This window comes from Hetaerina americana, unplaced genomic scaffold, assembly GCF_022747635.1.
Source record: "Hetaerina americana unplaced genomic scaffold, ioHetAmer1.1.p SCAF_42, whole genome shotgun sequence".
Lineage (NCBI taxonomy): Eukaryota > Metazoa > Arthropoda > Insecta > Odonata > Calopterygidae > Hetaerina > Hetaerina americana.
The window spans coordinates 206,278-220,783 of NW_027287008.1; the positions used below are offsets into that span (position 1 = coordinate 206,278).

Genomic DNA, 14,506 nt, shown 5'->3' on the forward strand with positions numbered 1-14,506 from the left:
TCCATCTAGTTGTGCTTTGTGGATGAGTTCTTCATATGATTGTTTCCTTTGGGGCTCTTCTCTGTACTACCTCGTTCCTCATGTTGTCTGTCTACTAAATCTTCAGCATTCTCCTCCAGTATCATGTGTCGAATTTCATGATTTTATTTGCATGTTATTATCTTGTTTCATGTCTTTTCTCTTTGTTTTTATTCTTTGCTGTATTATTCTATGCATGAGATATCAGGCTCAATGTTCTGTGTTCTTCGTGTTTATCTGCTCTTGGTCTCTTCAGTATTGCAATCAGCACCCATTTCTTGAAGTCATATGGCGGTTTTCTACTCTTGTAAGCATCTTTGATTGTTTCAAAGAGAGTATCCTTTGCCTATGTTTATTTTTAAACTCTAGTTGCCTTGTGGTTGTTCAGTTATTTCACAGCTCAGTAGAATTCATTTCTCAATATTTCCTTTCTCTTTTTGCCTTCTTTTATCGGTATATTTTCTTAAATTAAGTCTCCTTCTAGTGGTTAGAACCCTTGTAAGAGATCTTCAATCTCTTTCTTCCATCTCTTTTTGGTGACTTCATCTTCTATTAATATCTTTCCATTCGCATCATGGACCTTAAGGGATTTTGTTTTTCTTTCTCTGAATTGTTCCTTTGCCAGTATATAAGGCATTTTGCTGTTTCCATTCTTTATGTATCATTGATTTCCTCATGACAGCTTTCTATCCACTCATCCTTGGTCTTCTTGCATTCCTATATAACTTGGTTTGACAGCTTTCTTTAAAGTGTTTACTTAGTTTCATTTAATAGGTTCTTCACCTTAAAAAGTCATTTTAAGTTATCAGTGATTAAACAGACATAAGAATAGAGTGAAGAATACATGGGGGGGTTACATATGACAAAGTCCCTGTTGACCTGGATGTTGCTTTATGGCAGCACCTGACTCCATTTAGTCGGGGTAGGCTAGGATTTACGATACTCTGAACGTTATTTAAAGTACTTTGACAAGTTTCTGACGTAACATGATAGAAATCCTGCACGACGAAAGTAGACTCTTTGCTTTTCTGCATTTATTTTATTACAACCTAGGTTTTGTCACAGCATAGCATCTTAAGATAATTTGGAATTTTTTTAACACATATATGCCTAAATGCTGGGGAAGAGGGATGGGGAGAAGGAGAGAACGAACAAAGGATAATTGGAGGAGAGTGGGGGAAAAAAGGCTGGATTGGGGAAGGGAAGGAAATGGTTAAGGAGTGAAGGGAGGAAGGCTCAAGAGAAGTCATAGGATGGTCTACCAGTTATTGGCATGGTGATTAGTTGGAGGAGTACGGGAGACCATTAATGGCCTGATGTAGGGTAAATTGGTGATGGGCTGGTTGGCCAGTGGGTGAGGAGGGGGGGGGGGTTAAAGGGCTGGTCATTGGGAAATGAAACATTAGGGAGGGAGAGGAATATACAAATTCGTTGGTTAAAACATCCTTTCCTGAATTGGTATGGCGTAGGATCTCTAGCTGTTCCAGAGCATTCAGGCGGCTTCCTCTTGGCAAGTAGAATGGCTGGGGAGAAGTCACCTCTGTGGCCGCAATCAATGAGATGTTTGGCGAAGAGGGATAAGGAATCATTCTTCCTTTCGCTCACCTGGTGTTCTTTTACTCGTCTTCATCCTTCTTCCTGTTTGGCATCTATATACCTTATTACAGTCGCCACAGTGCAGTTCATACACTCCACTCCTGTGTAATGGGTTGAATTGATCTTTGGAATGGCAAAGAAGGCCTTTCAGGTTAGTCCTGTTGCAGAAGGCAGGTTTCCCTTTGTCCTTCAGCAAGATTCTTTATACTTTTAAGGAAATGTGTCTTAAGAAAAGGAATTTCTACCACTGGAGATTTTATTTAGTTAAACCATAAATGGCTGACTTGGCTAGCCTGGACAGTTTTCTCCTATAGAGTCAGTTGATTAAATCTTTGCTATAGCCATTATTCCTGGCAACCATTTTTATAGTTTATAGTTCCTTCAATTTGTTATCTTCGGACCTCAGGATAGAAATTAGCCAATGCAGCATAGAGGGAAAGGCTGAAAGCTTTTGGGAGACGTGTCTTGAACTATTGGGAATTACCAAGTCTGTGTAGCACTCTTTCCTAAATACAGAAAGTCAAACTTATCCTTTATCACTGAGATGATTAGACTAAAAAATTAAGGGATCTATCTGATTCTATTTCTCAAGTAAATTTTAAATGCTTATCCTGGGGATATAGAATGTAAAACTGTCCAACTGCCTAACTGTTCCCGTCCAAACACAGAAAACATCATCTACATATCTGTGCCAATATCCCGTATGAAGGAGTGGTTAGAAGGAGATGTTCAAAATTGTCCATGTAAATGTCCACTGGTAGCAGAGAAAGTGGCATCCCATGGCTAAGCCATCCTGTTGCTGGTATATAATATCATCGTTAAATTTAATGACTAGAATAGCAATGAACATTTTAGAATTTTTCACTTTCTTTCATTTGAGTGGCAATTACTCCATGAAAGATATATGTGTCGCTACATTATTTTTTCTGTGGGTTTGCAGTTAATAACATGGCATTGTTTGCAGTGACTTGAGGTCTTTAGTGTATTTTTTTACTCAAAAATGTTTGTCCATAATGTGTTAGTTTTATTTGTTAAGAGGTCATTTTGAGAATGAATCATTCTGAGATTTTAGAGGTTCCTGATCATAATAAAATTGCCAAACTAAAGGAAAAGCTAATATGCTTATTTATTACACTTTTCAAGATCATAATTTTTTATTTATAATCGTCTATTGTTATTGTGTTTAATAATACTATGAAAATTAATTCTAGGAGGAATCAATGCCTCGGAAGGAAAAACGTCAATATAAGAAGCGGAAGCACAAATCAGGCGTTGGCTCGGCTAGAGTTAGTGGCTTGGGCATGTCTCAACTGCTGGGGTCGGATGCGTCAGGGGTGTATGGTGCAGGTGATACTTTGAGCTCAGAAGAAGAGGATCGGATCGGTGGGCACTCTCCTGGTGGAGCATCTCCTTCTGATCAAGATGATGAGACTGATACCTCAGAGGGTCGCTTTGTGTTCCGTCGGAAAAAGTACTGTAATTACCATGCTGTAAGTTCTCAGTTTATCTTATTTGTTGTGGCACCTCTTTAATTGGATAAGCCTTTTTTTTATCAGTAGTTGTGTGATGTAACATGACCAGATGCGTCCATTTGCATGATGATAGGGTGCAGGACCATAGGTGTACATGCCCCCTATAATCAAACGCTACCTTTGCCGAACCTTTCCACTCATTGCTCCTTAAATGGAGTGTCTAGTAATTATGGTATCCAGTTGTGAAATGTATGTTTCATGTAACCATGAACTCTTCCTTCTTTGATAAAACAGCTCATTATTTTGTAATGAATTTTTACTAGTAATCCACTAAAAATTGATATCAAATAATGGTTAAGATTTTTGATTTTCATTTCTTATGCTAAAATAAGGATAGTGTAATTTCTTTAATTGTGAAGTTTGGCAATTTGCTGTTAAGGTGACCTTCATTGCCTATGTGTTGTTAGAAGTATACATTTTGCAACATTTTTATCGTGTACTGGTTATCCATTGAGTCGTCACATTGGTGGATTTTCTCTTGGTCTGAGTCTGAGACTACCTTCATATCCACTCTTGTGCCTTCCCATCTCACATTAGTGTTTAGAGGCTAATTACATTTTATTCACTTAAAAACATTCTTCCACATTCAAAAAATTTATTCTCTCAACTTCTAACATATAATTGCACTATCTTAAGTGTTCTATAGCCTTGCTCTGTGTTTTAGTGAGTGACTGTGAAACCTTACTGAACCTTACTAAATGATCTTATTGTTTTCTTCGGGTAAAGAAATAAAAGGGCCTGTACCTAATTTAGTTGCAAAAAATATTAAGCTAACATTGACCTTATCTCCGTTAGATAAAATTCTTGAATATTACTGTAAGAATTAAAAAATATCTCATATGTCTGGTTGCTATGCACATATGTTAAAAACCTTATAAATAAAACCTGAAACAATGAACAAATCTAAAACTCCTGTAATCAGTTAAAAATATTATGGTCACACAGATGAATAAAAATAATTTATGATAAAAATATGTAAAAATGATAGTGGTTAATTGATCACTGCTGAGTGTTGTTAGTGGTATGCCTAACTCATACTTTCAATTGTGATCCTGTTGATAAGGGCCATCAAGATGTTTTTTTAGTTTCAAATTTTTCTAACATTCCATTGTATTCGGATCATCTTTATTCTGTGGCCCTCTTAAAATATTAGTCATTGATATGTGCATGTTTTGTTGTTGGCTGAATATATTTTGTAACTGATAGTTCTCTTTTATGCTTAAGCCATTGTCTGGAGGTCTAGGTAATTGGCCATGGTGTAGTCGGGAAGAAGGTGGCATGGCGGATCGGAAATACCGCTATTGTCTGACGTCTATTACGAAGCCTCAACCACAGTGTATTGGGTTTGCCCGAAGAAGACTAGGCCGGGGAGGCAGGTTAGAGAATCTATTGAATATTAACTTTTTAATCTTTCTAGTTTTGAGATATTAGCTCTTGGAATAATCAGTAACACATACTATTGTCTCAACAAAAATTTTAAATAACTCACTTGGAATGTTCTCACAGAAATATAGCATATTTTGATTTGATCTTTTACAATTTTAGGAGTCATTTTTTTATTATCACATTTCTATAATCACATCTGGTAAAATTCTTTATGGTATTCAATTGGTGAATTATCATTGTCATTCAATGAGTCACTTAATGAATTTCTTTGTTTTCTCATGTGTCAATAATTTATTATTCATTTTTGTAGGGTTATTCTGGATCGAGCTTGCTCATCGATGGATGAATATTGGGCCTCATTGGACTTCACGATATCCGAAGCAAGCCCATCCAATCCGAAAGTTGGAACAAGCACGGAGAAGCCTGCAGATGACTTTATTAGTGAAATCAAAAATGAATGGTATGCTTTCATTTTAAAACTTTAAAAAAAAAATTTTATGTGTAGTTGCTGCATGGTCTGCGTTACTTATATTTTTGGAAGTCCGGAAATGATTAGAATTGAGAAAATCTGGAAAAAATAGTAAAAATTATGAAATAGTTTTGAATAAATATTTAATATGATAATTATCTGCAACGGTGGATGCTTTTTGCACGTGAAGATAGATGGAAGAAGAGAGAAAACCATCTTTTACGACTTCCTTTTAAAAATCCCTCTAGAGCATTTAATAGCTGACTTGAGTATGGTAGATATCCCTACGTGCAGAATTAAATATGTTATTATTATTGGTTATCTACTGGTCAAGGTAGCTTTAGGATTGGCACAAAACTTGGCAATGGTCAAATGATACACATAATTACCTTTCTATATCAAACACAACCTGACAGTAGACACTCAAGATAGCCTATTTTCAATTCTGCATACCTCCTTCCTCCATTCTGTTTACATGCATATCCTATTTTCTTGCTTGCCCAATGTTCTCCCCTCGATTGCATTATTCAACATCCCATTGTTGTGTTAAATGTTCTCCATCCACCTTTCCTTCCCCTTTGAAATTCTCTCAACAATCTCCTCTTCTTCCCCACCATGCCTAGCACGTCCTTTTTTGTTTTCCTTTCAGTCCATTTCACCTTTTCCATCCTTCTCGAGACCCATATTTCAAAAGCCTCCAATCTATGTCTGTCATTTTGCTTCAACAACAATGCTTCCCTACCATACTAAACCATGCTGCTCATCAAAGTTTTGACGAGCCGTATCTTAACATCCTTACTTGCTGTCTTGTTTCCTCATCATTAATTCCCTCCTCTTAAGCGGATAAAATAATAATACTTTGTAATTCCACAGATTTATATATAAATCTGTGGAATTACTAAGTATTATTATTTTATCCGCTTAAGAATGAACCGATTCCATAAAATAACGCCTGAAACCATCGATTATAATTCCCTCCTCCTTGTGAAAGCTTCTTTGCTTAATGCAATTTTTCTCCGTATGTCCGTACTACTTCGTCTATTTTGGTCTGAAATACTGCCAAGATATGTAAAGTGTTCCACCTGCCGAAGTTTATGGGCTTCTATTTTAATATGTAAAGTAGATTTTCTCTTTCTCTAAAGCCACATAACCGTTTTTTGTTTAAATGTATTCTCATCCCATATTTGACTTTCTAATTTACTCAGCAATGCTTGCTTTCTTTTGGCGGACTGCCAAGCTTAATCATTTTCCAAGCTAAATGATTTCAAGAATTGTCTACTGACTTTCATTCATATCTCCATTTTTCCTCTGTAACCATATTCCCCACATATATATTGAAAAACACTCGAGAAAAGACTCCCCTCTCCGTCATCTCTTCATAAAATTACCCATTTGGGCTCCATCTGCCAATTGCACCTAAACAGTCTGATACATTTGCAGGTTGTGGATATATCCTATCTCTTCAATATACTCCTGTTTGCTGCAATGCATTCATTAATTCTACCTAATTGACTCTTTAAAACACCTGGAAATCTACTAACCAAACTAGTACATCCTGATTGTATTCAATGTTCTTCTCTGTTAGTGACTTCATTAGTGCTATGCCATCATATGTGCCTCTTCCCATTCTGAATCTGAACTGATCATCCCTCAAGTATTAAGTTGCCTCTTCTCCATCTTCTTATTAATGATCCTGAGAATCACTTGAGCCGCTAGTGAAATTGAACTAAGTATTCTATAGTCCTTGCATACGGCTGCCAATCCTCTTTTGGGAGGGTCCAACCCTGATCTGACCAAATTATCTGGCTAAATTCCTCTCCTTCGTTCTTTTGAAACTACTTTGAATTAGTCAAAAAAATTTCCTCCCACATTCTCCTGAAATTTCATGTAGTTTGGCGGGAATATTTTGTACCCAGATTGCCTTATTTGATTTTAATTCCCATAATACCCTGAAACTAATATCTCATATCTAGTATATTTGGGCCTTAGCTATCCTCATACATGTTATACTACCTTGATCAAAAAGTTCCCGGAATAACCACCGTGTGGCGCTCCCATCGTTCCGATTTGAGTTCTGTTTTTTTGTGAAATTGGTACATCTGTTGTTGATATTCCCTTTAAATCTTAGTGTCATAACTTGACATTTGCAAAAGTTACGGTCGGTTTTCGGTATGTCCATCAGTGCTTCCTGCGATTTTTCCATTACTTCCTCTCGGCTGCTAAAACGCGTTCCCCGTAATGGTTTTTTAACTCGATTGAACAGAAAGAAGTCACAGGGAGCCAAATCAGGTGAATTCGGTGGCTGTTGGATGGTATTTGTTGCATTTTTCGTCAAAAAATTACGAATAATGATAGCACTGTGCGACGGTGCATTATCATGGTGCAAAATCCACGAGTTTTCTGCCCACATTTCTGGTCTCTTTCGGCGAATTGCTTCACGCAAACGTCTCATAACGCCCAAATAATACTCTTTGTTTACTGTCTGGCCTTCTGGCAAAAATTCATGATGCACTACACCGTTGTAATCCATGAAAACCGTCAGCATTGCCTTCTTTTTTGACTGAAAACGACGTGGTTTTTTTGGTCTCGGCTCATTTGGTGAACGCCATTCACTTGCCTGATGTCTGGATTGCGTGTCGTACTCATAAACCCACGTCTCGTCTCCAGTAATGATCCTTTTGATGAATGTGGGATCGGATTCAGCCTCGCAAATCATGTCTTTTGCGACGTCAACACGGTCTCTTTTTTTGCATGAAATTGAGGTCTTTCGGCACCAACTTTGCTGCTACACGACGGAAACCCAAATCATTAACCACAATGTCTTGGGCGGATCCATAGGCAATGTTCAAGTCCTCCGCTATTTCTCTGATGGTTAATTTGCGGTTATTGACCAACATTTCTTTTACTTTATCAATTTTTTCACCGACTTTCGATGTCGATGGTCTGCCACTGCGTTCATCATCTTCGATTGACTCACGACCACTTCTGAACCGCTCGTGCCACTGGTAAACGACCGTTTTTTTTAGAGAATCGTTGCCGAAACACTTTTCCAACATTTCCAACGTCCGTGCGCCACTAAATCCGTTTTTTACGCAAAATTTAATACAAGTTCGTTGTTGCAAATTTAAATCCATTTCTGAAATTGTAAAAAATCGCCAACACACACAGAGATAGATGTACTCTTGGCTACGTAACTTTTGCAAATGTCAAGTTATGACACTAAGATTTAAAGGGAATATCAACAACAGATGTACCAATTTAACAAAAAAAACAGAACTCAAATCGGAACGATGGGAGCGCCACACGGTGGTTATTCCGGGAACTTTTTGATCAAGGTAGTATTCTCTTTCTTTGTCTAAGCTTGTTGTTCTCATGTCTTAAACATATATTTCCAATATGTATTCCCTCTATCTTTCTTGAATTATTCCTGGTTCAATTAATAATTTCCAAGACTTATGGTTGAGTGTTTTTCGGGGATTTGCTTCTGCTTCCTGACAGAGCTTTCAGCTTCTTGTTTAGTGCACCAATTTCACCCTGCCTTTTTTTTGGAAAAAGAAATACTTAGTTATTCCACTTATATTTTATTACACACGACCTAGGTTTTGACTTACCAAGTCATCATCAGGTTCATCCTACCTTTGTAAACTTTCCATAACATCTACACGCATATTCCACCTTGCTTATTTTGCTCTATTTGTTTTCTGCCTCAGTTTATAATTTAACTCTTTATACTTCTTCCTATCTCTGTGTTTAGGTTCTTCCATTTCCTTCTCTTGTCTATATTTCTAATCACCTCGTCCGTAATCCAAGGTTTCCTTGTCTTTTTCATGTATACTGTTCTTGTTTCATTTGCACTTCTGATATATCTTGTTGTTATGTTCTTATTTTTCTTCTCTTGTTCCCAGCTCCCTTTCCTCCCTCATGACTTTCTCTACAGCTTTTAAAATTTGATCTGAATCTGTATCTGTTCTGGGGAAACTGTGTGAGTTGATGTGAGTGAGTGGTGTGAGTGAGTTGTGCTGTTCCTAAATCTGTGCTTAATATAATATAATCTTCACTGATATCTTTCAAAATCCCCAGGCATTTTCAATGCATGCCTATTAGTTTTTGTGGTGTCTAAACCAAGGGTTGTTTATGATTAACTCATCTCCCTCAGAACTCCAATTGTTATTTTCTCCAGTTCTTAAACTATAGTCCCATATATCACTACCATCTCTTCCATTCCCTACCGTTGCATTCCAGTTCCTTATCACTATCAGATGTTTCCCTCCTGAAACATCCTCAATAATGTCCTCTAGCTGATCATAAATCCAATCAACTTCATCCTCCCTATGATTGCTTTGTGACATGTAGACCGGAACAATGGCCAAGTTTGTTGGTTCCTCTTTTACTTCTACTCCTAATGTACTATCAATCATTTGCTCTATGCTTACTATGCTTCTTGTTACTCTTTCTTTTAATATTATTGCCCCCCCCTTGCTGGCTATCATACCCTCCACTGCATATTATTCTGTAACTATCTCTCCAGTAATCCTTGCTATTCTTCCATCTCTCTTTACACAGACCTAGAACATCTATATTTCCCTTCTCCTTCTCTCTCTGTATTATCTAATTTTGCTGCCCTCATTATTGTCTTAACATTTCATGCCCCTATTTTATCTAATTTGGGCGTCTTTTTTTTCTGTCCTGCTTCTGTCACTTTTGCTTTTCAAGGATTTCGTGAGATGATGCCAGGCATTAAATGGCTGATTGGGTGGAGTCATCAGGATTTATTATCTCTATAGTGCCCATCATAACAGGCTTGGAATGAGTATTTTAGGTAGTCACTGATTGCCTTCCTTAACAGTGTTTTAATATGACACCACTGAAATGCCCTACCTAGTGGCATCAGACATGTTAGTATCCACCTTACTGAGAAACGTACACTGAGTAGGCTACCTTTTGTCTGGCTCCTGCCCTTTGACCTATCTGCTTCGAGTGACCCTACCAGCAGCCTATATTGTTCTCCTGAGCACAGCTCAAGGGGTCATCAGACCACACAATACCCTTCTGCCATTTCAAGGTTGTACTTCGTAGGGAGGAAACTGTGTATTATGGTATTTGCTAGAAGAGATGATATTTTTGATACCTAATTGTAGATTACCATTGATGAAATTTAGAATAAATTATTTTTTGAGCGGAGTATCATCCTCCGGCAGCATCTAATGAGCCCAAAATGTATGCCACCATCGCTTCCGCAATTTAAATAATAGTGCTCTCTTGTGCTATGTCTGTGATAATACGTGGGTGGTATGAAAAGTTCTCAGGTTCATCCATAGATGGCATCACTATTTGCATGATTTTTTTTCTTTAATGTTGATAAAAAAATTTGGCTCTCTTGGAACTAAGGACTCTTCAAGATACTTAAAAGTTTCCTTGCTCGTCAACATTTTTCATCTAATCAAAACGTGATTGCCAGTGTAGGCTAGTAGTTTGAAGCACTTCCAGAAGAACTGTATAGAGATGGGACATTGGTAATGGAACACCGCTGGATGAACTTCATTAATACTATAGGCAATTATGTTGAAAATAAAACTTATTCAAAACATAAATTGTCATTTTCATCATCAGACAAAGCACTTTTCAGATAGCCCTCATGATTCCATATTTTTTAACCGCCGAAGTTAATTTAATATAAAAATCTAGTCTAATTTGTTTTTTATTTCATGTTGTATTCGAAGTTTGTTGTATGATAAACCGACCCAGAAGTCCTCCCTAGGTTTTATGTTATCATGCATATATAATTATTTTTAAATGAATCATGTTTTTCTTTTGGTGGTAATCAGCCAAAATTTCATTTCACCCGTGAGTTTATTTGAAAATTATAGATTGCTATCCATTAATTTTAATGACATGATGAAATAATAATAATAATAATAATTTTTATTTGTCCAGAGACTGCATCATACAAAAAATTGTACACATAGTATAGGACACGTCAATATATACAATAATAAACAATGTAATACATCAACCTCCAATTATCATCTAAACCAAAAATTCTTCTTTTATATTTTATCTAGATATCTTTACATTGTAAACCATCTATGTAGTTTCTATTATATGCATAACCATTTCAAGAGCCATCAATATGACAAAAATTATGAGCTGCCTATTTTTAGCAAAGTCAATGGACACATTTTATTAGTATTTTGGTCATCATTTTTGAATGATATTAACTTGTATGTGCTCTGTATAAGCATTATTAGTTTTACTGTAACACTAAAAGGTGTATACAATTTGTAATTTAGACTTGATACTATGGAAAAACTAGAATATTTTAGCCTTTCTTTTTGTGAAATTTTTATATTTTTGTCATTTAAAGTTGACGTCCACGGAGTAAAAATTACATAAAATTCTTAAAGTTTTAAGAATATTTCTTCAAAGTAAGTTTGCTCTCTCACTTTGAATTGCCTGTTGCTAATCTTATCACTCTCTAGATTTGCTTGCCATTTTTATTTCTTGGCTTTACTCTAGGAATTTTGTCTGAAATGCTTTGTGTGCTGTTGCAAATTTTTATTCCATTTGAGATACTGAACCACCATAGTGTACCAACCATGATTATGGCAAGCACACATCAAATTAAAAATATAATTAAGACAAGAATAATTGGTTTGAAATCCGGGAAAGCTGATGTAAAAAGCTCAAACAATAAAATTTATGTTGATTTAAATTATTTCATATTTCCATTCCTACGTTTTTTTATACTCTTGTGATTGCCATATGGCACTCATTAACTGGTGCCCTCATATTGTATTAAATATATTGCTGCATATTGTATTGGATTATATTATCCTTCAAATTGTTGAACTGGAGATCAGTTACTTGTAGTAATAGTTCACATTTCTGGCACTATTGCTTTTTAATGGCTGCCATCATTTAGAATTCTTAATCCAAATAGTTCACATTACTGCCCCTTTGATGTGTCCATACATTAGAATAATAGGAAAGTGGATGGGATCCAACTAATGTTTTAAATATTTGGAAAACATATTTTGATTATGAAAATAAGGAATTTAGCTGTAACTGGTAGTAGGTGCTAACTTCATGATAGATATCAAAAGCATATCTTTAAAGTTAGTTTTTACTCTCTATTTTTAGTGTCTCTTGATTTAGGTCTTGTGAACATTTCTTCTGAATTTTTTCATTGATTCCATGTGCTGGAGATCTAATCGTGTTTAAATATTAATGTGAATTATATTGAATGTCTACCAGGCTGCACTTCAGACCAAAGACTCCTCCAATAAAAAGTGAAGAAGATGACGAAGAAGAGAGTGATGGGGGAGATAAGGGTGTGGACAGAGCTTATGAACTTCCCTCAACCATCAGTGTTGACATTGAAGAGGGTGGTACCATCAAGACAGTAGAATATTTGATAGATGATCTAATGCCAAGCATTGAAGGAATGTCCACCCTTTCATCCTCGTTCCTTCAACTTCTTCAGCAGCAACAAAAGCAACTATTGGAGTCACAAGATGAAGATGATGATATGAGTGAGGTTGAAGAAAACAGCGAAGGGTGCCATGGAGGGAAGAGATCTGGAGGAAAGTTTGGGTCTCCACCTTCACCGAGTCAGTCTTCTCCCCCCAATCGGCACAATCGGCCCCATCCCAGGCATAGTCCGCTGCACCCTAGAACCAGGAGAAGGTCCTCCTCATTTTCCTCCCAACCCTCATCGCTTTTCAGCACCAGTGATTCCCCATCAACAGCGCCATCAAACCTCATCGACCAACCCACTCCCTCAGGAGCCTGCTTGCTTACAGCCCTCTCAGTTGTCAGGGGCCAAAACCGGTGCCAATCTTCTGTATCAACATCTTCCCAGGTGTCTGTGTTTCCTAGTCCTCCTTCCCACTTGGGCAAGAGCAACTGTTTGTCCTCACCAAGCCGAGGAAGTGGAGTGAGTTGTGACACCTCTAGTGGAGTAAGTGATGGTGTTGAATTGGTTGTAGGAAGTGGTGATCGAGACACAAATGGTGCACCAGGGAGGGGGTTGAGCAGCATGGGGGGGTGTGCTTTGGTTGGCAGTGGTTCCCTTTCAAATGGACCCCTTCAAGAAAGTAAGTTACTCTTAATTTTGTTTCATTAAATTAATTCCATCTTATAGAATGCTAAGTCTACAAATACTAATGCAAAATTTTAATTCCAGAGAATTTTTAAATAAATGTACATCAATGGGCTGATTATAAGATAATTTTGTTTTTTGAGATCTCACTTGGGGGAAGAACTTTGGTGAATAGCAATGGTAAAGGAAGCATGTGATGAATTTTCTATTAAGAATTAAATATATTTTACTGAAAATATAAATGAACTCCTAAGTAATTAATATTCACAAAACATGCAATGTTTATGTTCCCTCATGATGATTATCACTAGTGATATCACTGGTGTTAGTTTATCACTGGTGTTAGTTTATCACCGTTAATAAAACAGTTACTGGATACAACTCCAGTGTAAGTCTGTCTGGCTGGTATAAATATATTGATTTTGATTATTAACATGGTTGGATTAAGGTTGAATTCAAGCTTGCATAGAATACCTAGTTGCGCTAAACACCTGTACTGTGTGGCTTGTATTCTGGTGCTGGTTTATTTTGGCTTGAAAATAAGACTGGTTTCTGATTTTAGAAATTTTGAAGATAGACAAAAGACTTGTCTTACATTTATGCTAATGGAATACATACCTTTCATGCAATCTAGTTTTGAATATAGGGTTAAGAACCATATTTCTATGAAGTCATATTTAAATAGTGATCAACCACCAAATTCCTCTTGACTATTAAATTATCATTACATTTTCACTTATTTGAATCAATTCAAAACTACTCATGTATTCATTCAGCAGATTCAAATGAGATATAGTGGAAAGTCATAATGAGAAAAAAACATTTGCACTTTTCCACAGGTTTATTGGTAATGTACAACACATTTTGTTTCACAGAACCATATTCAGGTAAAAGGCAAGGTTCAACTAGTGAGTACATTATGTTTATACCTGCTTGAGGAAGGGGGAGGAAAGGAGTGAGGAGTAAAGTAGGGGGGGACATAGATTGGCATGATGGACATGGATATGATTTAGTCAATATTTAAACATTGTCTTGTACCTGAAGATGGTTCTGTGAACCAAAACACGTTTTACGTTACCAATAAACCAGTGGAATAGTGCAAATTTATTTTTTCTCATACTCATGTAATACATATTTTAGGGTTTCACATTTATGATAATGATAAATTAGTCCTTAACCCTCTTAGTGCGGCGGGCCGATATATCGGCTTTCGTATCCCTGGCGAAAAGTGCGGCGGGCCGATATATCGGCTCTTGCGTAGGCTTTTGTTTAAATCGCTGTAACTTATGGTTTTTTCTTTAACAATTTATGGTTTTTGTGCTATCGATAGGTTGAATTCCATAGAATTACGTAACTAATTTTTGAATTTTTTATTAGCAATTTTAAATGCTTTTCAAAAAGTAT

The 14,506-nt window shown here is 36.6% G+C and overlaps 1 protein-coding gene across 2 annotated transcripts in view; it reads left to right on the forward strand.

Annotated features, from left to right (window-relative positions):
• E(Pc) (Enhancer of Polycomb) overlaps positions 1–14,506 on the forward strand; it is a 58,611-nt gene that overhangs the window by 18,398 nt on the left and 25,707 nt on the right. For both annotated transcript variants that reach the window (XM_071591145.1, XM_071591146.1), the window contains exons 7-10: positions 2,826–3,104; positions 4,371–4,522; positions 4,843–4,992; positions 12,256–13,097. In XM_071591145.1, the coding sequence (XP_071447246.1) occupies positions 2,826–3,104; positions 4,371–4,522; positions 4,843–4,992; positions 12,256–13,097 (1,423 nt within the window). The remainder of the gene's footprint in view (positions 1–2,825; positions 3,105–4,370; positions 4,523–4,842; positions 4,993–12,255; positions 13,098–14,506) is intronic.